General features: G+C 42.2%; 1 protein-coding gene and 1 long non-coding RNA gene across 29 annotated transcripts in view; one reads left to right on the top strand and one right to left on the bottom strand.

Moving 5' to 3' along the window:
- Positions 1-23681, top strand: part of PMCA (plasma membrane calcium-transporting ATPase 3) — a 98241-nt gene that overhangs the window by 12396 nt on the left and 62164 nt on the right. For 23 of the 27 annotated variants that reach the window (XR_016141284.1, XR_016141282.1, XR_016141285.1 and 20 more), the window contains 10 exons: positions 16406-16688; positions 16865-17059; positions 17266-17492; positions 17667-17802; positions 17919-18053; positions 19763-19798; positions 20816-21285; positions 21367-21851; positions 22094-23139; positions 23252-23466. Coding sequence is in view for 23 of the 27 variants with exons in the window: in XM_089084716.1 (XP_088940842.1) it covers positions 16532-16688; positions 16865-17059; positions 17266-17492; positions 17667-17802; positions 17919-18053; positions 19763-19798; positions 20816-21285; positions 21367-21851; positions 22094-23139; positions 23252-23466 (3102 nt within the window). In the remaining 4 variants the exon portion in view is untranslated. Of the gene's footprint in view, positions 1-15029; positions 15181-15840; positions 16189-16405; positions 16689-16864; positions 17060-17265; positions 17493-17666; positions 17803-17918; positions 18054-19762; positions 19799-20815; positions 21286-21366; positions 21852-22093; positions 23140-23251; positions 23467-23681 lie in introns of those variants that run through there. The other 4 variants (XM_089084704.1, XM_089084703.1, XM_089084705.1 and 1 more) reach the window with 4 other exon arrangements.
- LOC148934521 (uncharacterized) lies at positions 1697-14606 on the bottom strand. 2 transcript variants are annotated; one of them, XR_016141291.1, is made up of 3 exons: positions 13306-14606; positions 13025-13174; positions 1697-12558 (listed from the first exon to the last, which is right to left on the bottom strand). It is a non-coding gene; the product is annotated as an uncharacterized LOC148934521 (long non-coding RNA). The 2 variants fall into 2 exon arrangements; XR_016141292.1 differs by lacking the exon at positions 1697-12558 and adding an exon at positions 12566-12934.

Below are 23681 nucleotides of genomic sequence, written 5' to 3'. Positions count from 1 at the left end.
TCCCCTTTCCACCGTCGGGATTCGGGTCAATCGATCCAATATCGGTTACATACTTACATCGTTAACACTGCGTCGCTGCCTTTTAAAAAAATCGCGACGCGCCTTGTTGTTGAAGAGACCGTGCCGCTATTCAACGCGTGATACTTCCGCTGCTTGGCGTTCGTCCTAGACGAATGCTGCCTTGAAATTTCCATTTTCTGAAACATATCACAGATTTTGATTGCAAAGCAACACGGAAAACACTTACACCTAAATTTACATCGAACGCCAAAATAAAAATTGCAGAAATAAAAATTAAATATATTCGTTCGTTGCTATTATCCTCATGATATATCAGTAGTAATTATTTACATTTATTATCGTTAGACGATACCGTCGATCTTAGAATTTGCCACGGGTCTCGAAACAAGTTACTCCGACACTGATTTCCGTAGAAATCGCGAGACCCGTTCGCCGACGCGTTTCCTCCGCGATTATTAGCACCGCGCGTCCGCGGTCCATAGTCGTCGGCCAATGTTCCTGTAATCTTTCGTAATCTCGCGTCGTTTACGCCATCGCGTCGTCGTTTCCGATTGAAAATCACGACGTGCTTCCCGAGCGAGCGTTGCGAATGCCAATCGTCGAATATACCCGCGAGAACCCGTGTGAGAAGAATCGCGCACGCCAGAGATCGGCGCGATGCATTTCAAGTGCGGCAACGATCGCCCTCCCCCTTTCCCCCGCCTCGCCCCGGTCGTTGCATAATTTCGCCGCCCGCCGACACGCGATGCAATTCCATACCGCGAGGCAATAACGTTCTACGCAATTATTTTTCTGTGATGAATCGTGTGCGTCGGCGGTCAGGGCCGCATCACTAGTCTTCAGTCCAGTCCATCCATTTCGTCTTACGAAAATGACGGACGATGAAAGAGATTTTCGTCAAAATCGGTGATGTGAATCAGATTTCCGTTCCGAGCCGCGAAAGTGCCGCGTAATGCGGCAATTAAACTCCTGAATTGTTATTTTCACAAAAGGAACACAGAGGTTTTCTAAAAATTACAACTCACTTCATGAATACATTATAGGCTCTGTCGTGCAATCTACGATAAGATAATGAATTATCGGCGGAAGCGCTATCTAAATTTTTTTCACTTCATCTCCACTCCAGCGTTCTTGTATCTTCTTCTAATAGGTCGCACGTTGGAGAGATTCTTTCCCGCATTACGCGAGTGAAAAACCGGGGAGATGAACACGCGGTCCCGTATTGCCTTTATGATTCTTTATTCCGGTTAAACTCTGCCATTATGAATACAGCGGATATGTGCATTCATGCAACGCGCAGCAATTTCTCTGCCGACGATTATTACGAAGTAGTTCCCAATATCTCCGCGTTCGTCCCACGGAAAGAATCCATTCGCGTGTAGGATTGCCGCACGCGAGCCACGATAAGCGGTTCGTTTGCATTTCCCACAGCAGATAACGCTGATTCATTTTCGAAGCAAGATTTCCTCCTTCCTCTCTGTGATTTTTTCCGTGTAGCAAATGCGAATGTCAATCTGACGTCAATCCTGAAAAGAGAGCGATCGAATAGCAACGTAAAATGCAATATCGAACCTCTCAGACATCAGCGATTTTGTGTGTGTGTGTGTGTGTGTGTGTGTGTGTGTGTGTGTGTATGTGAGAGAGAGAGAAAGTGTTCCAAAGATTGGAGTAGCGCTCGTTAAAAAGACAATGTATTTTGTACAAGCGTAAATGTATGTGAAAAACGATTGTACATCATTCCTAAGTACTCGCGTTAAATCTGTCCTACATGGAGAGAATAATTTCGCTGAAGAGTCTAAAAATTCTGCAGATTTGAAAATTTGATTGAGCCATTAAAATAATTATACACGCTTAAGCTGGTTGACGATATTACAGAAATTTTTCATATTTGAACAAATAATTCGAGTGGCGTACATAATTATTTTAATGGCCCAACGGAGTTATTATTTTCACATCTGTATTTGGCTAAATTGTGTCGAAGCAAAATTTCAGCAAGATTATTCTTTTCGCGACACACACTTTTCTACGAGTGTCAAACTTCGCATGACACGCTTCGCCATACGATATTTATGGGTATTCATAAGTTATTATTAATGCCGATGTTTCGAAGAGGGAGGATAGTTGTCGGAAAGCAGAAAACGGTATAATTTCGGCGAGTTCGATTACGGTGTTCCGTGCAGGTAGGAATACAGCGGGCGTCACGTTTCCGCAGTCGCACGGGAAAAAATATTGGAGATCGCTTTCGCACGTCGGCCACGGGGATCGGTTGCAAGGAATCCGAGAGCTCGACCGAAATTACAGGTGCTTTCGAGTATTCCTCACCGCCGTCGAGTGCCATTACGTCGCGTCCCGCCGAGAACGCCGCCAGTTTTACAAACAGACGCTCGGCGATTGACGTCAGATCGGCGTCTTACGACAGCCGACGGGTTTACATGACAATTATTTTGACGCGTTATCGGAGCACGCGGTGCCGACGATAGCACGTGATCCGGTATCTCGAGATATATCTGTCAAGCCTTTTATCTCGGCCGGGGCTGGCAGGCGGCCGCGTACACACGATATTGCGTGAAAGAAGGTCGTTTTTCCATACGCCGTTTTCGCTTGAAACGCCATTCCGGAGTGAAGGGAGCTTCTTTCTGTGCTAAAACAACGCCGTAAATCGAATCTTCTCCCGACCTTAAGTACCCGATTTAACCGAAATTCCACGATCGTCGGTCGCGTCCGAGTTACGTGTCGAGAGATGTCGACTGATCATGGCGTAATCGTTTTACGCTTGTTAACAATCCCCTCATGCGAACGCCGTTTCTCGGCCAGTCGTCGACCAAATCGGATAATTCAAACGCTTCCCGATTATCGGCGAAATGCGCGCCGGAATTATTCCGCCCCGGGAGCCTGATGAGCTTCATCGGGAAAATAAAACAGGACGGGAAGGACGAGAAGGATACGGTGTCCTGTAAATTGTAACTATAGTAATTCTAGACCGCAACTCTAAACCGATGGATCGTGTGTCTCGCGAAGCGAGATAGATATTTTATGAATGAGCACGGAAGTGTAGAATTTATGTACGCGTTAAATTTTAACATTCGTTAAAAATGAAATTTATTTGCCTTATCTATCTGCGTGTTAAAAATTAATTAGCAAATTAAAAAGTAACGCCCGAGGATTACTCGCTCATCCGCGTTTCGTTATTATTAATGACATTTATGCAGCCTCTTGTTTATTTCATAACATAATATATATTGCTGAAGTTTGGAACGTGACTTCCTTTTCTACCTTGCTCAAGGCATTAACTATTATTAATGGACATTTTTCCTCCGATCCATGATACTGTATCTCACATCTATATGCAAATTGGAAATGTCCTGACCTAATTTCAAAGCTGCAGTAGTGTAGGTCAACGCGCATAGATCAGTAGTGTAGATCGATGACTGACGTTCTAACGTACCTCAACGACTACAACCCTTTCTACGATATAATAAGACGCTCTCGCTTACTCATACAACACGCGTCTCATACGTTTCGTATAACATAATAAATAAAATTTTTTGTTATTAATATAATAATTTATAACGCAACATTTTTTCTCAAACACGTCGAATACCGACGTAGAGTCGATACCGACGTATCTTGTAACGTACAATTTATGTTCTTTCTCTCTCCGTTATGGTTTAATGAACGCAATTGAGGTCGCGACATAATAACACGATATAAATTGCATCTGTGTACAATTAAATGCATACGATGGGGAGGAATGATTCTTGATCGCCGATCGAAATAGATCGTTACAGAGACTTCGTACAGAGAATTCGGAGGAAGGAAGAAAACATGACTGGGCATACGTCAGCGGTGCTTACGTCGGAACTTTAATTGTCAATCATTATGACGATGCGAACGGAGGGGGGGATCTTTCGCGAGATCCGCATTCGCGAGTTCAATCTTGCGAAAGCATTAGTCTCGGTAAATAAATTATTGGCCGCGTGTGCGTAAAACCGTCGGAAATTACGCGCTTCGTTTCGCATCGCGAATATTTCCTGATAAATGGCATTGCAACGGTGGCGCTTAATTAATTAATATTAATCACGCACCGTCGGCGATCCTCTGCCCCACCGGGTGACCCATAAACACACTTTCGAATCTTCATGAATAATCGACAGAAGTCGTTTCGCGACTTGAAAAGGTGTGAAAAGGCGACCGCGGATCCGCGGATTCGCAAATTGCACAGATGTTTCGTTAACGTAATTATAAAGCGCGACGATGACGACGATGACTGACGACTCTCTGGAGTTTACTGGCGCAATTAGTCACGGGAAATGAATGCCGCCGATGACGATTCACGGACGGACGGACGGACGGACAGACGGACGGACGGACCGTGACGTAAGAATGGAGATTAAAGCACTAGGCAGCGACTGTGCGGCTCTATGAAATGTCAAAACGACATCTAAATATACTCCTGTACGAGAATATAGGCATAAACGCGGATAAATATACAAATAAGTAATATCCGAATCGGGCTCTCGGACCGAAATGAAACTTACTTCTCCTTCATTTATTATTCATTTTCATTCCGGAACCGAGCCCGTTTAATATACAAATTGGGAAAGTTTGTTTCGTCTATGAGCTATTAGATTAAATTTTAATTGTCCGCCGAAGTTAAACTGAATTATATAGAGAGATTTTTATTCAAGATAAGAGAGACGAGTAAGTGTAGAAAAGTGTAGAGAGTAAGTGTAGAGAACGCTCGAGATGATAACGCGAGTTTAAAAAATTCAGAAACCGCGGTGTCAAATCGATATCGCTGAATTTCTCATTTTTTATGTGGCTTTAATAAACACGAAAATTAACCCGGAAAATTAACCCGGAACGTCAAGAGGGGCGTTATTTTGGGCATTAAAAAATAATGCGGCGATTGCGATCGGTAAATTTGGCCTCTCGAACGATGTTCGATAACGGATAGCCCGATGGTATACCACGATATGACTTGATGTAAACGAGATAAACGATATTAAGATCTTTCCAATCCCTAAATAAAATATGATAGGTTTTTATCATGATTATTTCAATATTTAATTAAAATCATATTATGCGATTATGCTATCGTCGTGTTACAATCTTATCTATTAATAACGAAGTGACGTGTGACATATTATCGTGGCTCTCGAGCGATCTATCGCTCGAGCTTCTTGTCTTGCATTCGTGTATCAGGTGCGAACAGAGTTTAATATATCAATTGGATGACGTTGTATGTAGGTACATACACTAAATACAAAGTATTGAAAATGATCCTTCCTTATACATAGAAAACTCGCGTCTTCGAGCAACAATTTACGTGCTGCAACAAATATTGAATTTACTATCAATTTTCCGTCACGATTTACGAACGGGCATGATGGAATGCGGCTCTTTCGCGTGTGCGGGTCGCACCATTAAAATTAAGAACGGGATTTCTGGGGCACCCTGTGTACAAATGGGCGCACGAATGGGTGCGCCAGTTCGAGAGAGTGTCAGGGCGCGCGCACGAAGATACACCGCGACGCTATTTTTAATCGCGAGCGAGCCTGCTAAATGGAATTACTTTGTCTTTTGCCGTTCCGCGAAATGCACCCACCGCCGTTTTACACGCCCGCGTAGGAGTTTGTCGACATTTTTACGCGACAATTTACGGAAGACGCTCGAGATTCCGCTCGAGATCGAAGAGACACGCCGATTCGCTTATTATGCGTGCTCCGCGTGTATTAAATACTTTTTTAGCCGAGTACTTTTCCCTCGCTCGACTGTTATCGCTCCGGCCGACTTGTCAAAATTTACAGAAACGTTTAACGTCACGTATCTTTAAGCATCTGTACACACGCTTTGTTCCAATTAAGCTCGCGAAGACGCCTCTTCCTTCGTATCTTTATCGCCGCGGGTGTTTTTGTGAAAGCAGTCATTATCTCGCAATTTCAAAACATTCAGACACGCTGAACGTTTACCCGTTGTTCTTTAATATCGATTTGCTCGAGAGAATTTTGACATATCTATCTTTCGCTTTTTTTTTTTTTTTTTTTTGCGAAAAATTGGCTCAATGTATCCCCTCATCGCGTGTCCACGTGCGAAATGTTCAGTGAAGGTTTTCCGGTTGACATAATGAATCGAATGAGTCTCAAGATTACGTACCTATTTTTCAATCAGGGAATGACGTAATTTAATTAAGATTTGAGCAAAGTTTTTGAAAAACGTGAATTGAATTCCTCGCTTCAACACGCTCGTAATTTCGATCTATCCAGGAAGCAATTTCGTACGCGTGTATAATTATGACTCATTTCTGTTTCTTCTTGCATCATTCTCATCCCAAGTATCTCAATTATACGCAATGTGTGTTCGCATTATACACGATTTTCCGTATCTAACGTCAGCATCCGAAATATCTCACGAGGGACCGTGAATGGGAAGGTAGACGAAAGGAAAAGAATGATAGAAGGGACAATGCAGTTTTGTCTAGACATTTTCTCTGTCTTATCTGTTACCTTCCAACTTTGCTTTCTGCCCGCTCTCCGTTTTCCTTCTCCTTTTTTTCTATCAACAAGATAAAATTGTGCCATTTCCACGAGAATTTTATATCATTACGAGAGCAATCGTCGTCCTGAGGAAAGCGACAGACGCGAAAAACGAGCAGATCGAGTAAAAAAAATAGCTTCTTCCTGAATACGTCTCGGACGGAACGAACGCAAAAGAGAGGGTGGAGGGACATGACTCCGCAACCTTGATCATTATCCGAAACGATCGTGGCAAACGACGTCGTGATGTATGAGAATCCCCGTACGAGATTGATTAAATTTACACTTACTAACGACCGATCTTGTCTCCTCTGTCCTAATTTTCCAACCTCATTTCTGAGAGAAGAAAATGAACCATTTAAGGGATCACAAATTTGTTAAAAAGAAATAAAGAGGGTAACAAGAAGATAAGACAGGGGAGGAATGGGAGAACGTGCTCTTAATGATTTATTTATCTAAAAAAAAAAAGCCGAAAAAATATAGACGTGTTTCTCTTAACCCTGATACCCATCGTACATGCGGTTTAGAATGTTCGTTGTGCAAACAGCAAAATTCCGCGAAAACAAACGGCAGCTATGTCCGTCCGTTTCCGCGGGAGAGATGAGTCAGATCGCGCCGCGGCATTCGGTCGCCGAGGGGGTTGGCGAAACAATTTTCCGCAACACCACACACCGCACGAATTTTCCGACGGGCCGACAAACACCGCAGAATCCGATAGCACCGCGAGAGCTATGCCCCGAGTGCCATTGCGTCTCTCGATATGTAAAAGAGGCGCGCCGGTGCGTTTATTATCGGCGATTACGTTACACGCACGGTGAGATCGAGGGGGGGGGGTAACGGGGAGGAAGGGGGGGCTCCACCTTTGGCGAGCGATCGGCACGCGTGCGTTGACCAGCAACGATGCGTCGACACAGTTAATGCTCGCTGTAGAAAACAGAGATTATGTGAGAGAGATAGAGGAAGAGAGAGAGAGAGAGAGAGAGAGAGAGAGAGAGAGAGAGAAAGAGAGAAGTAGAGAGAAATACACGATTATGAAAATAATTAAGTAAATGGATAGATATTTGTTACAATGAAATATGAAAGTATTATGGACTGGATTTTCGCGTTTTCATTTATTCAGAAAGAAGAAAAAAAAAAAGAAAAAAAAAGGGGAAAAAAATGAGAGGGAGGGGCGAGTAAATAAGAGAGTAAATAAATAAATTAATAGATAATTATAATATTAAGGAAATATAATATATGGATTATGGACTGCAACTTTGCGTTTTCATTTATCGGAAATCGGATAATAACTTTTCCATTTTAATCGGTATCGAGCTGAATAATCATCGTATAATATAATTTCTCGATACAATTTTCGAGATGTCATCCAAGAGAATCAGATATCTGAGAAAGAGTTTCGTCGAAGGAAACGTGCGAGAGCTGAAAACTCGAATCCTTTACTTTTATCGCTTCGGGCATCGGGAATAATCCGTCGGAGTTAATCCGGATTTTCGCAGACAAGGAAATATTTCTCGTTAAATATTATTCTTATAAAAAGTATGCGCACGCCGCGCTTAAGTATACACATGCAAAACATGCGAAATGAAGAAATATCGGAAACACCGTAGAGAGCGATATTCCGCGTTGAGATGCCTCGTGATAGTCAACAGAGTCGTCTCCGGAGAGATCACGCGCGACTACGCACAGTCGCACTGTGTACATTCCTGTGTGCGTCGTGGCTAGCGATTATGCGGACACGGCGGAAGTGTTGGACGGACGTCATCTGCCAGTCTCACATGGAATCGTAGAAAGGCCGCGTCGGTCATCAGAGATATTACGAGTGCGGTAACGCGTTGCGTGTTCCGCTCGCCTGCCGCGTGTGCGTGTGCGGTTCGATAGCTAGGTAAGCGGATCGATGTAGAGGGGCCGGGTCGCCTAATGAGATAGAAAATATCATATATGAATAAATAAGTAAAGAAAGATATGAAAGGCCGGAGCGTCCGCGGAGCCGTCCGGATTGGCCGAAATTGGCGCGTGACGTTTTATATCGTGCGTGACATCGAACGAGTAGATGTCACACGCGATACAATCCGAGGTATCTGTCGATCGGGTCGTCTCGCATATGGTCCTAATCTTTCCACCCTTTTAAGCCAAGTGAATTAAATGGATTTAATGGCTCGAGGGAATCGGTAATCCCCGTGACTCGATTTGGATGAGGCAGATGAGGACGAAGCGGATTGCCTTAATGAGAAACGCACCCGCGGAAGTCCATTGATACGCGGATCGTGTTACGGGACAAATATTTTCGTTTCCGCCGGTTATTTTCTACCGCTTATTACCTCATTGTGTATTGCATTTTATTACCTTCCCCGATACCCGGTGTCATATTTCATCGTTTCCCGGCTCATAGCCGGTCGCGAGGCAATTTTCGACAACTTGGCGTCTCGCCGAGGACCTCGATTAGTGTGACGCGATATTGTTAATGAAGAATATCCTCTGCGAAGGAAGAACACCGCGAAAATATTCCGCGCCGGCGAGTCCGGCTGCGTGTAATAAAATGTTGTGTATAATAAAAGTCGCGATCGTGTGAGATGGCGTGGAAACGAGTCAATTCGACCGACGTGTTCGCGCGATCGTAGTTAAATAAGCTAGAAAAATTCACAAACACTTGAGAGACTCCAAGTTACCACGGGATGACGTCACGTGGTAGCGTGTAGATCTCTTGCACAAATACTCGAGCAGATCCACTTTTAATGAGTTCACCTACACGCAAACTCGATCTCACTCTCGAGGCCTGGCCCGTTTTATCCAAGCCGCGCGATAACGTCGTAAAAAATCCGTATGGAGAAGCGCGACCCGTCGGAGATCAATGATCCAGAAGAAAAAAAAAAAGGAAAAAAAATAAAGAAGTGGCAGAAGAGACTTTATCATCGCGAGTAGCCTGCGCGGAAATTCTGCGATGACGTCTTCGCGTTTTTCGAAGGCTGCACATAATTAGCGGAAACGTAATTGAAGTGTCGTGCCCGCGTGCTGTGTTTCATTCTCGTTTACGTCGCTCGTTGAGCGGCCGATAGCGTGGGCTTTTTTTTACATACACGCGCCGCTGCAATTTTAACGTAGAGAAAAAACGTGTGAATCCGCAACTTTGCGCGCGCGCGTACGCGAGATAATCTCAGTTATTGTAGGTCTCGCGTGGGTGGAAATTATATTGGAGTGGGTGATAATTAGAGTGACACGTGATTCCTTAACCCTTCACGGAAATTCCATTTTTGCATTATGCAAAAGACGTGCAAAAAAAAAAAAAGGAAACGTTGAGCGTTATCGAACGAGTTCTCAAGCCTCGTCGCTAAACAAAAAGTGATAATTCGTTTATGCATAAGAGATAACTTGCCAAAAGGAATTACTTTTTGTAGGAAATATTACGATAATTACGTAAAATATGACACATATGACAGGTACGCATTTCAATTTGTTTTTTTTTTTTTTGAAAAAATCGAGAAGCTGTATTTATCATTCTATCTCCGTCTTCTTTTCTCGCTTCAATTTAGATATTAACATATTCAACAGAAGACTATTTAGAAGTTAAATAAAAACAATTATGCAATCAAGACTCGGTGAGTGGTGGAATCATGAATGATGCATCGAGACAGATGCCTTCTGTCGTTCGTTGCAATAGTTGCACGTTGAGAGTCGCATTACGCGAATGCACTATCGTAATTTTCTTGCGCCCACCCATTCGGAAACCTTGTCGCAATTACAACGAGAGGTCGGCGAGTTTGAAATTTTTCGAACGAATGCACAAGAAAGTTATCATCAACCACTTCCGCCTTCGTCGAACTTTGTTCCCATTATAGGAAATTTCAAAATGTACCATTAATGATCATTAGACCATCTAACCGCGATGGATTGATACGCGCTGCCTGCGTTATCCATTTCAAAGAACGATTACGAAGCCGAAAATGATCTCTCTCTTAAATTAATCATCGGCTCGATATAAGAAATTATATCTTATTCTGCGATTACGCCATCCATTTGCAATGTAACGCTGTAAATTTAGAGTTTACATCACCGTTACCCGACGGCGTTGGCATAAATAATACGTTTTCTTCTTTTCTACATGAGTCGACATGCGCACGTATGACGTGGCGGTGAAAGGTATTAAAAAAAAAAAAATATATATATATATATATATATATATATATGTTTTTCGATATATCATTCTCGAGGATAATATTGTTGTTATATTATTTAACGATCGTATCATATATATGAATGAGTGTTAATGACGCATTTAGCGAATTGTTTATATCGATTCGGCCGGCAAAAGTCGGCCGGACACGATGCTTATAAAGCGGCATTGTAAATATTTATTTACACACCCTGTTCCCTCCCGCATTCCCTCCACCATTTCATACCTCACGAATATTAAAGACGTGCTCGGATTTTGATAAGAAAATGGCGATGACCACTATACGTGTGACACGCCAGAATTCTGTGAACGCGACGAGAGGCATTGTGTTTGCGTAGGACACTTCTTTGCATTCATGAATCATTCCTCGTTGATTTCTTCTCTCGCGCAGCGAGCGTGTCCGATGACTAGTTGTGACACGACACTATTTATTCTACCGTCCGTGAAACGCGCTTCTATTCTGTTCCTTCTCGCAGGTGAGAGTCACATTTTTTGGTGAATCGAATGATTAATGGGCCAACGGAATTGGATTCGCAAGACTCGCAGTCGCTTTCTCAATGTTGTGAATTATTCAGTGAATTAAAAAGTTAGTAGAAATACAAAAATTAATTATAAAAATATTTAAAGTTATATAAAGTTATATAAAGTTATCGCGTGTATCAGAAAGTTTTCTAGAAATAATCATTTGCAAGGTCGACTCGATAGAATTTCCGCACGTGAATTGCTGTTGGGAATTTTTCACATCTATCCACTTTGGACGGACAATATGAACTTGACACTTTGCAACTTTTTAATCGTAAAGAAAGATAAATGACAAAATCTATTCGAGAGTGAAACGGGAGATGCGAATCCAAGCAAGATTCTCCGTACGCGTCTTGGTGTCTTTGATACATTTCGTTCTCACATTAATGCTCGCGAAATGTGTATTTCCGAGCTCCGAATGAAGTGAACATCGAATTTCCGGGCATTACGGATCTGACGTTTGACGGGACATTTCTCATCTTACCGGCGGCGGCGACGGCGGGTGCAGTTAATAAAAAGGAACGGCGTCGCGCCCCGGACGGGATTAACGTTACGTGACTGTGTGGTACGCGGGTGAATAATGAGAGCGGCTCATGCAAAAGCGATTAAACTCGTTTAGCTAAGAGCCGTCTGAGCGGATAATAAAATCGCGCGGGGTCTAATTCGATGAACGTGCGTAAGCGATGACATCATTTCGCGACTCGGCCGCCCCGCCCCGCCCCGCCCCGCCCCGCCACGCTGCCACTATGGATGCATTAATGACGATACGTTCTCGTGGCCGCGGTCACTCGGCCACATTGAAACAGCGCCAACAACGACCGGTGTCCTCCGTGTGCCGTGTGGTTCCTCCAGTATGAAATGCCATCGTGGCGCGAACGCGAACGCGAACGCGATCGCGCGCATTCTGCGTGCGGCAACCTGGCAACCTTCGCTTCTCAGGAACGCACAGATTCCCGTATTTATAGCATTGTACGCGAAAAGAAAGAGATAGCTCGGGCCGGAGGCCGTCGGATGATCAAATCGGAATCACGTAAGAAGCCTTCGGAGAACGTGGTCTTATTGGTTCGCGCTATCGCGACCGCAAATTGCAACACGTAAGAAGAAAGCGGACGATCAATCGTAACAGCACGATGAATTTTATTTCTCACGTGCAACGTTGATAAATTGTATTTTTCATGCGACGTTTCGCGCGCATGGATCGTTATTTATTATCGGCACAAGGCTGTCGTCAGTATTGATCCTCTTGACCGATCCGACCAACATTTGTCTTTAATATCTCCGACAATTGATCCAACGGAAAAAGTGGTTTTGCTGAAAATAATTTTTTCTAGAAATTTGACCAGATGTATAATTTTGAATATAATTTTTTGAAGAATCGTTAATAATTACGTAAGACATTTGAATTGGTTCTTAACATATCAAATATTTTTGTAGTATTGTCATCATATTTATACAAATGTTTTATATAATCATTTTTAAATCTATATCTGACCCAATTTCTAAATATCTCAACAAAACTGTTTTACAGCATTAAGGTATATTTTAAACCTAGCGCTAAGTAAGGTGTTTCTCCCCTTGATTTTTCTTTTTAGCAACTCAGCTCGTAAATTCTTCATATCGTGATCATTAATGTTTACTGTAGTTTCTAAATATTCATAGATCTTATCAATAATTTTATCTCATTAATCTGTACTAAATAAGAGTCGGTTAAAAGTTTCACCTGTCGTTTTATGAAGTGAGTTATTTATCGTAAATTTAACATCTGATATTATCTTACCTCAATATAAGTTATCCTCGTTATTTAGAAGCTTGCTTAACATTAGTTTTAAAATTCTACCAGTCCTCCACTTGTCCATTCGTCTTTAGAGGATTGTAACACATAAATCTTGCAAATATAACACATATACCATTTTCCTTTTTTAAAAATCTGAAATTCATATGATAAAAGCTATACTTGGCGGATATAATAATACGTGATTTATAAAATTTATAAAATACAGCAGATAGTATAAAAATAAATATTTAAAACTTAGGACAAAGTTGTAAGGTGCCTCTCACCTTGATATTCTTTTTATCTTTATTAGATAGCGAGCGGAAAAGATTTTGGCATGAGATTCACATTATTATATGTTTCCACAGCTTTCCATGAAATAATTCTCCTTGCAAATTCGTGTTGCGAATCTTGAACTTTTACATCTTTTTTCATGTACGGTTCAAAAGCACTCGAAGGGAACTGGGATCTCGCGCTTTCGCGATGAGGCACAGAGGGAAAAAGCGACGAAGTAGCCGATTTTGGAAGTATTTCAAGTCGCGGGATCGCGCTATAAAAGTCGTCCTAGCGCGGTTTCGCGGCTCAAACGCACGCGGTAAAATACAATTACGTGCGTTACGTATGTATTGAGGTTATGCGCGCGTGCCAAATGTCCGTGCGCGTCCGTTTTAATAAAAAGCGACGGAAATATTCGCGGAACGGGAAGGAGCCTCTCCCTGTGCAATTTCGTCTATGGAATCGATGAAGAAAATGCTCTCTGATTCATGAACTTCGATCTCGACCGGAGGTCCGAACTACGGCAGAGTAACTCACGATCCGACGCTTCCGTTGCACTTTTGTTATCTTTTTTCTTTTTTTATCGTTATTCGATGTGTCAACTATCGCGATTTTAAGATGCGCATCACATAAAACTGCGCGAATATAAATTCGGAATTCCGTTTTTCTTAAAAAAAAAAGAAGACAACAAGAAATTTAGGCAATAATTAAACAATTTCGATCGGAATTCATTCTAGATTCAGTTTCATAATAGGATAGTAGGAAAAACTGGAGTTAAAAGTTGTACAGAGGCAAGTTGTAATATCTGTATAAAAAAAATACTACAAAATTATTCAAACGAAAAGAAGACGGAAGTTTATAATGGCGTTAGCTAGTCTCCTCTTTTTATATCTTGTTTATAACATTTATATATGGATGTTAACGACTTATCTCTGTTACTTTTAATCTCAGTTTTCCTTACCCGATGCACCTGGCGTAGAATCGTAAGACGCTCGAATGTTTCGCCGGACGGATCGCGAAAGGATCCACGCGCGGAAGCCATCGTCGATTCAAAATAGTGCGCCGGAGATTATTACATGATGGATTATTACATGAGTCGTCCGTCGGATGAGCTGGACCTTTGCAAGAACGTGTCATCGTCGCGTCGTCGTCGCGACGCGTCGCGACGTCTGGCGTCCCGACGTCTCCGACCGTGTCCCCGTGTCGATCTTACGTCGGAGAAAAGACGGAAGGCTTTTACCAAACGGATTAAATTTCCGTGTGTATTCTCTCACTCTCTCTCTCTCTCTCTCTCTCTCTCTCTGTCTCTGTCTCTCCTTCAAAAGCAGAGAATTAATTTTTATTTCCCTCTTCCTTCTCGCTCTTTTTTCGTCGAGGAAATCCGAACGTATTTACATCTCTCGTTTCGAAGGCCGAAAGCGCGGCGTACAATCGGGAGTCAAGAAGCGCATAATAAAGAGAATCCGCGATTCGAGATAAAAACCGGATTCAAGGCAGAAAGAGAGAGAGATGAAGAGAAAGAAGGAGAAAGAGAGAGAGAGAGAGAGAGAGAGAAGGGGGAGTTGCGATCGCAACTACTAGAGGGCAACACGAATCGATTATTACTTTGCTAATGGCTAATTTCACTTGACACTCGCCTCACCGTGGCAATCGGGTGTCTATAGAGTCCTAGCCTTGCACGTTGCTGGATGTTGCCGTCTACGACCGTTCACTTCGCCTGCTCGACTGCGCGGTGATAAAGCCTGTCTTCCCGACACGTCACTCACGGGAAATCATGAAATTGTGACGGGGACAGCGTGAAACGGGTGGTCGCCCGGTCGTTTGTTCGTCGATTTCCTCCGAACACGTCGCCTTTCGTTTACGTGCCCGAAGAGAACCATCAGGAGGTAAACGCGCCTCTCCCTCTCTCTCTCTCTCTCTCTTTCTCTCTTTCTTTCGCTCGCTTATTCTCTCTCTTCTACCTTTCGCCTTCCCTGTCCGATGCGCGTTGTTATTTTTAGAGCACCGTGTTTGTATTCCTATCGAGCGAGCGAGCGAGTGACAGTCCGTCCCGTTAGCGGTATTTTCCGTTCCGTCAGCGGCTACGTTCGCGGCGTTCGTTTTCACCCTGCGATTCTCCTCGGGAGACTCGCGCGGCCCGCGCCAACCTTCACGTCGTTGCCAGCCGCCCCGCGCGGCTCGCGACTTGCCCGTTGCTCTCGGCGCGCATAACCTCAATCTTGGAGCGGCGCTCCAGCTCGACGGGGGGCTTTCTGCTCCGCCTTCGTTCGCGACGGAAAGAACGGGACGAGTGTACTCGACTCAAGAGAGAGAAAGAGATGGGGTCAACCAGGATTAACTCGGAGGATCAGCCTGCGGATTAGTGTGCGAGTTTCGCGATCACCGTTTCTTCATGACGTGAAACGCGTTTGCTCGGGCGCCGGGTTAAAGGAGTTTGACATTTAGCGCGAAGCGCCGCGGTGGGTCGACGTGGTGTGCGCGCGTATACGTCCGTTTATCTGTGTGTGTGTGCGTGTATACATATATATGCGTATGGGTGTGTGTAGGTACCAGCACACGGCGAAGCGCGATGTTGCTCCTTTCGACGTCGCTGCACACCCCCGGAATCAATAATCGCGTTGCATAAGCGACAAGAACGTCCGTCGCGAGCGAACGAGCGAGCGAACGGACGGACGGAGCCGCGTGCTCCCATCGTCGTTGTCATCGTCGTCATCGTCATCGTCATCGTCATCATCGTCGGATATTCGTCGTACGGTTCTGTGACACGCGGCCGCGCGTTATCGATTGCCGTTCGCGTTTCGATTCCCGGAGTGCACCGTGTGCCGATCGAGGAACTGTCTGCCCGTGCACGCACGGACTGTCGTGCAGCGATGTCCTCCACACGCCTCATGATGGTAGATTCATTTTATAATTTTTTTCTCTGAGATAATAACGTAATTCATATTCTATTCATTAGAGAATATGGACATTGTAGTAATTTTAAGTTGCAAATAATAATCAAGCGTGACATGTGTATGAATATAAACGTGGGACATGTGTTTACATACGCACTTGAAACTCATTACGCCTCATAAACTCGATGATTAACGAAAATTAACTCTGTTGTTTCAGCCGTTGGCCCTCCATTCATTTGGAGACCAGTGGAGCAGCGACGCCAGAGAATAATTGACGAGCTGTGGTAGCCTTGCGGAAGCGTAACAGTAGTTGGCTTCGGCCAACGGAGGCGACAGAGATATCATGGCGACGATAGACGGCCGGCCGGCCCAATATGGTATCACGCTTAAGCAACTCCGCGAGCTCATGGAGGTCCGGGGTCGCGAAGGTGTCAACAAAATCAATAGCTACGGTGGTGTGCAGGAGATTTGTAAAAAGCTGTATACTTCACCCAATGAAGGTACTTACTTCTACCACAACAGAGTGTTTACAGAACTAGATGAAGAATTGACAAGTTTTACGGGCTTTATTCTTCTAATCTCTAAAGGTTTAGAATCATATGACAAAAGAGAATTATGATATGAAAAAATATATAACAACATATAACATATCGCACCATCATAATTTTTATCATAGGTCTTAGTGGGTCAGCAGCAGACATACAACATAGGCGAGATACATTTGGTTCCAATATGATACCTCCAAAACCACCAAAAACATTTTTACAGTTAGTATGGGAAGCATTGCAAGATGTCACATTAATCATCTTAGAAGTAGCAGCATTGGTTTCATTAGGTCTTAGCTTTTATCAGCCAGCTGATGAGGAAAAACGTAAGTATTTATGCGGTATCACACATTTTATCTATGAGTGTTTTCCTCTTAAGATAGTACCGATAAAATGATCCTATATTGTTTTATATTAAAATCTTTCATACATATATTTATGTGTAATTGTAAAGAAAAATTTTAGATTTAAAATTATGCAACCTTAAAGAGACTCTCACTGCATGTTTTTTTTTTTTTTCATTTATCTTCAGCTCTAGTAGATGAGGACGAAGCGAAATACGGTTGGATTGAAGGACTCGCTATATTGATTTCTGTAATTGTGGTGGTCTTAGTGACGGCGTTTAATGATTATTCCAAGGAGAGGCAGTTTAGAGGTCTTCAAAGTCGGATAGAAGGAGAACACAAGTTCTCGGTTATACGGCAAGGAGAAGTAAAACAAATCTCCGTTTCTGACATTGTCGTTGGTGACATTTGTCAGGTATATATATATATATATATATATATATATAGTAGCATTAATTAAACTCTTTACACGCTCTTTAAATACACAATGATCTGTTAACGTTGGGTTAATTTTGCGCGGCGTTGTATTAAATATTCATATAGTAAACGAAAGCAAAATTTACATTAAATTAGCTGTTTGACAATACAGATAAAATATGGAGACCTGTTGCCTGCAGACGGTATTCTTATACAAAGCAACGATCTCAGAGTGGATGAATCCAGTCTGACTGGAGAGTCAGATCATGTAAAGAAAGGGGAAGCGTACGATCCTATGGTACTTTCAGGTGAGAGAATCTTGGCTGAATCCTTCGTGTTGCTAAATTCTTATATAAAAAAATTTTAAAGTGTTTAAAAGATCTCTATAGGACGATAAATGATCTTATATCGTCTTGTTGTAAAGGTACGCACGTGATGGAGGGTTCCGGAAAAATGTTAGTTACTGCAGTAGGTGTTAACTCTCAGGCAGGTATTATCTTTACCTTATTGGGTGCTGCTGTTGATCAACAGGAGCAGGAAATCAAGAAAATGAAGAAAGGTACGTGTAATCGTTACTATCGATAGATCGATCATTTTGTATAACTATACACAGATGTTACTAAATTCTTGGAGTAATGTAATCTTTTACATCTACATTTATATAATTATGTGTTTTCGGAAATTCTATTAGATTTTGTTAGATTAATTTTTAAATTGAAATTCCCACATTCTTTCCACTCTGATGATTTAGTACACCTGTCTCTCTCTACTAGCAACTTCTGAATCATTCAGTAAACTCTATTTGAAAAGTCTATTGAAGAGTCAATAAATGAATGTGTTACGATGTGTTCATAGTACGAGTAGCTCGACTAGCGAGTAGAATTTACGACGACATGTCTCTAATAGAAGTTGTTGGTACTCTACCGTATCCTCGCATGATATTTACGAAATGTTTCAAAATGAGTGTAGACGAATCGCAGTGGACGCATGGTTTGACGTGAATTTGTGTGATAATTTTTTATTATGAATTTTACAAGTAGTATATTTTTTGTTTCCTGTTTTTTTTATCCTCGACATTGCATTCACAATACCTCAATAGATGGATTCTGTATTTTGATTAACTCATTAACTAATTGGCTATAGAGAACCTGTGTTTTGATCTGTCAACATTTCGAAGGCAGACATTCTTTATTTTTTGTAAAGTATAAAATATTCCTATAAAAATGCAATGACGCAACAGTATTATTTTATAGCAATTTTCCATTAACAAGGAATTCTTTTTCCATTCAATTATGTACACTGAATGTTAGATGCTATAAGCAAATGTCAAAATAATATTTGCAAGTTACAATTACTTTTTCCGAATTATCTTTAATATAAAGTGTCATTTACGTAGTTATACCATTATCGGGAATAGGAGGAGTCCATATCGATAGAGTTTATTCAAGGTGCCATTATTTGATTATGTCTCTTGCGTTCGTAAGTCATTTGTATTTTCGTTTCTCTCTACATAGCTAAAATGTTTTTGCTGTATAATGTTTCTGCTGTATAATGTTTTCTTATCTTTGTCTGATATATGTATACAAAGTCTTATTTGACAATTGCAAAATTGATTAAATTGTTCTTGTTATATAATCTTCTTGAAACATTTTTATAGAAACTTAGAAGTCACGTACTTTTCGAATCAAGGACAAAAACCTTTGAATTATAAATAGCAATATTTCAATAAGATTAAATTTAAAAATTCCAAGATTTGATTTCTATTAAAAAAGAATGAAATAATCTTTTATTTCTGTTTTATAATTTAACTTTCTCGGTATTTGTAATTTGAGAAAAGTACGTCATTTTTGGGATGTTTTACATATGGAATAGAATATCAAAGACAATTCCTTTCTTTGACAATCCATGCTCCTCTGTATGTCTTTCGTTATTGCACAACCTGGAAGGTAAATCTGTATTTTTACGTACATACGTGCGTGTTTATGTTATCCAGGAATACATTATTATGCACCTTTACAGTTACATTAGAATTTGTTTACATGGAAGCAATAGCCGCTTCTGATTTTTTATGTTCGACCTTCTAGGCTGTATCTACCTCATTTGTTAGTAATAAGTATTTTCTTGTGAAAATTAACGAGAAAAGGAAGAAAAAAAATCATAAATTAAAAGACATAAAATTCTTTTAACGACGCGACTTATTACCATTGGCATATATATTTTCAGATAGATTGCTAATCAATTTCGTTTTGCATGTATTTTTTTATCTAGAGGCTAAAAAGCAGCGGAAGAAGAAGTCATTACCAGGTGAATAATTCTAAATAATATATATTTATATATATATATATATATATATTGTTATTGTTTTTACCTCGATATATATATATAATTATGTGTACATATTTACACATATACGTTATTATTAATGCCAAAAAAATTGATCGAGTCTTCAAGGAAGCATTCAGTCTTTTGTTATCTTTATCTTTCACTTCATCTTCTTTATTTCTCTGTATCGGATACATTTCATTCGGATATATTTTCTTTTTCTTGTGTTATCACTTTAATTATATCCACACTTTTACATTAATGTTGCGTATACCAAGAGGTATTTTTTGTCACTGATAACATTCAGTTAAAGTCTATTTTCCCTCTCTTTGTTGAGCACAATTCAGCACACATTGTATGTGTACTCGGACCTGGCATATACGGCACGCTTCGAAGCAACGATGTTAACTTAAAAAAATCATGAAAATCGTAATGCCTTATGGTGAAAATGAACGCGGATCGTTATGCGTTTTATTCGCGGGACGTAATCTCGATATATTACTCTCACTACTAAACGCTATATCCAGGACCGAGTGTAAGAAAAGAAATGAAATTACGTTGTCCACGCTTCCGTGTTTCCTACTAATCTTTGCGTGTTCTATTGGCAATGGTTTATATGCATTTGACACGTTAGCTACCTCGTTCTTGCATTAACTTCTCGTTTTCTGCATTTTAGTAATGATATAAACATCCGTGATTTTAAATCTGTGTTTTTTAACTGCTGTGTCTACCACTTTATCTTGATCATCTCTCATTAAATTCATTTTCTGGCTATCCATTAACTCGAGTAGCATTCACTATTTTATCAGAATGCTTTTAACAACTTGGTATATTTATTCTAAGTTTAACGATCGAGGTTCAGTCGACGATTACGATTAGCAGCCAAGTATAATCAGAGTCTTCACTGAGATGCGCATAAAGATTGATCGCTTGAGTTGATTGAGCCTCGATTGGCATATAGTGATGGAACGCGGTCTAATCTTGGCGCTGTAAATCAAGGAGAGGAGTCAGTAGAGATTACCGGGAACAGTCACGTGACGGGAGGCGGCGGCGGCGGCGGCGGCGGCGGCGGCGGCGGTGGTGGTGGCGGCGGCGGCGGTGGTGGCGGCGGTGGCGGTGGCGGCAGCGGCGCCGTTAAGCACGAGGGTGACGAGAACCATCACGCGCCTGCACCCGCCAGCGCCGAGCCAACCGGAAGCGGGAAGAAAGAGAAGAGTGTTCTGCAAGCCAAGCTAACTAAACTCGCCATACAGATCGGTTACGCCGGCTCGACTATCGCGGTGCTCACTGTCGTCATTCTAATCATACAGTTCTGCGTGACGACCTTCGTCATAGAGAACAAACCATGGCGAAATACGTACGCCGGTGATCTGGTGCGGCATCTGATCATCGGTGTCACGGTGCTCGTAGTCGCCGTACCTGAGGGTCTTCCTCTAGCCGTCACCTTGTCGCTCGCTTATTCTGTCAAGGTGAGAACTCCACATAAATCTTCCCTGAGATGTGTTTTATTTCCTTCATTTCTTCTAAGACCATCTGTTTTTTCTGTGCAGAAAATGATGAAGGACAACAATCTGGTGCGTCACTTGGATGCCTGTGAGACGATGGGTAATGCTACCGCTATTTGCTCGGACAAGACCGGCACTCTAACTACGAATCGCATGACCGTGGTACAGTCATACATATGCGAGAAGATGTGCAAGACGACGCCGAATTTCTCGGACATACCGAGCCATGTCGGCGAGCTGATCGTGCAAGCCATCTCCATCAATTCGTCGTACACGTCGCGGATAATGGAGTCGCAAGACCCTACTGAATTGCCGATGCAGGTCGGCAACAAAACCGAATGTGCCTTACTTGGATTCGTATTAGCCCTGGGCAAGAAATATCAAACCGTGCGGGACGACTATCCTGAGGAAACCTTTACGCGGGTGTATACGTTTAATAGCGTAAGAAAGAGTATGTCTACAGTTATCCCGAGGAAGGGTGGTGGATATAGGCTCTTCACCAAGGGCGCTTCCGAGATCATCATGAAGAAGTACGTATTTTATTTTAATTTTTATAAATTACTGAGATTTGGCAATTTCATTCGTTTCTTAGAAAATCGACAATTATTTGAAAACGATTATCACAATTTCCAAAGGAGAGAAATCCATTATGTACTGTTCTGAAATTTGTATCAGTTTTTTTTTCTGACATAATCGATATAATTCATATAATCTGATATAATCAAATCTTTGACCAAAGAGAAATTAAGAAATTTGATTGATCTTATTGCAGATGTGCCTTTATATATGGTCGCGAAGGTCATCTGGAGACGTTTACCAAAGATATGCAAGAGCGTCTAGTAAAGAACGTGATTGAACCCATGGCATGCAACGGGCTGCGTACCATCTCCATCGCTTATCGCGATTTTGTTCCTGGTAAGGCGGAGATCAATCAAGTTCACATCGACAACGAGCCCAATTGGGTCGACGAGCATAGTCTAGTGAACAACCTCACCTGCCTGTGCATCGTCGGTATCGAGGATCCGGTACGTCCCGAGGTACCGGACGCGATTAGAAAATGCCAAAAGGCCGGCATAACCGTGCGTATGGTTACGGGTGACAATATAAACACCGCGCGGTCCATCGCACTCAAGTGTGGCATCATGAAGCCGAACGAGGACTTTCTCATTCTGGAGAGCAGGGAGTTTAACCGCAGGATCAGAGACAGCAACGGTGAGATACAGCAACATTTACTGGACAAAGTGTGGCCGAAACTACGAGTACTGGCCAGATCGTCGCCCACAGACAAATATACCCTAGTGAAGGGCATCATCGACAGCAAGGCAACCGAAAGTCGCGAGGTAGTGGCGGTAACCGGTGACGGCACGAACGACGGTCCGGCTTTGAAGAAGGCTGACGTCGGTTTTGCCATGGGTATCGCTGGCACGGACGTCGCCAAGGAGGCGTCCGATATCATACTAACGGACGATAATTTCTCGTCGATCGTGAAGGCGGTCATGTGGGGCAGAAACGTCTACGATAGCATCGCCAAGTTCCTGCAGTTTCAACTGACCGTCAACGTGGTCGCCGTGATCGTTGCCTTCATCGGTGCTTGTGCCGTACAGGACTCGCCACTCAAGGCGGTGCAGATGTTGTGGGTAAACCTAATCATGGACACGTTAGCGTCCCTCGCCTTGGCCACCGAATTGCCTACGCCCGACTTACTCCTCCGTAGACCATACGGTCGCACAAAACCACTCATTTCCAGGACAATGATGAAAAATATTCTCGGTCAGGCCTTTTATCAGTTGGCCGTAATTTTCGCGCTTCTTTTCGCCGGTGAGTACCGTCATCTTTCTTCTTCTCTTCTTTTTCCGCCCCTTTTTCGACCTCATCTAATTCATCTCGTCAGAGAGAACATTTTAAAATTTTTGCGGTCGGCTTGTCGCAGGTGACTTGATGCTCGATATCGACACGGGCCGCGGAGTGGCGGCGGCAGGCGGCGGGCCCACGCAACACTTCACTGTCATCTTTAACACATTCGTCATGATGACTCTCTTCAACGAATTCAACGCCAGGAAAATTCATGGTCAACGCAATGTCTTCCAGGGAATATTCACCAACCCCATCTTCTATTCGATTTGGATTGGCACGTGTTTCTCGCAAGTAAGCTGCCAATTATTATTATTATTATTATTACTCTGTACAATCACGATATGATGACAGCATCGTTAGATATAAAGAAGAATTATAAACATCTCTCATATCCCTATATTGAATCCATGATAATAAATTCATATTGCTCATTGAAAACATGCAACAACAGCTATCTAATTTTTCGATGATGATTAAAACTTATTATTTATATAACTTTAATAAAA

The sequence above is a fragment of the Pogonomyrmex barbatus genome, unplaced genomic scaffold, assembly GCF_055798465.1.
Source record: "Pogonomyrmex barbatus isolate J1 unplaced genomic scaffold, ASM5579846v1 scaffold9, whole genome shotgun sequence".
Taxonomy (NCBI): Eukaryota; Metazoa; Arthropoda; class Insecta; order Hymenoptera; family Formicidae; genus Pogonomyrmex; species Pogonomyrmex barbatus.
Note: the sequence above shows the minus strand (reverse complement) of the source record. Positions and strands in the feature narration are given on the sequence as shown.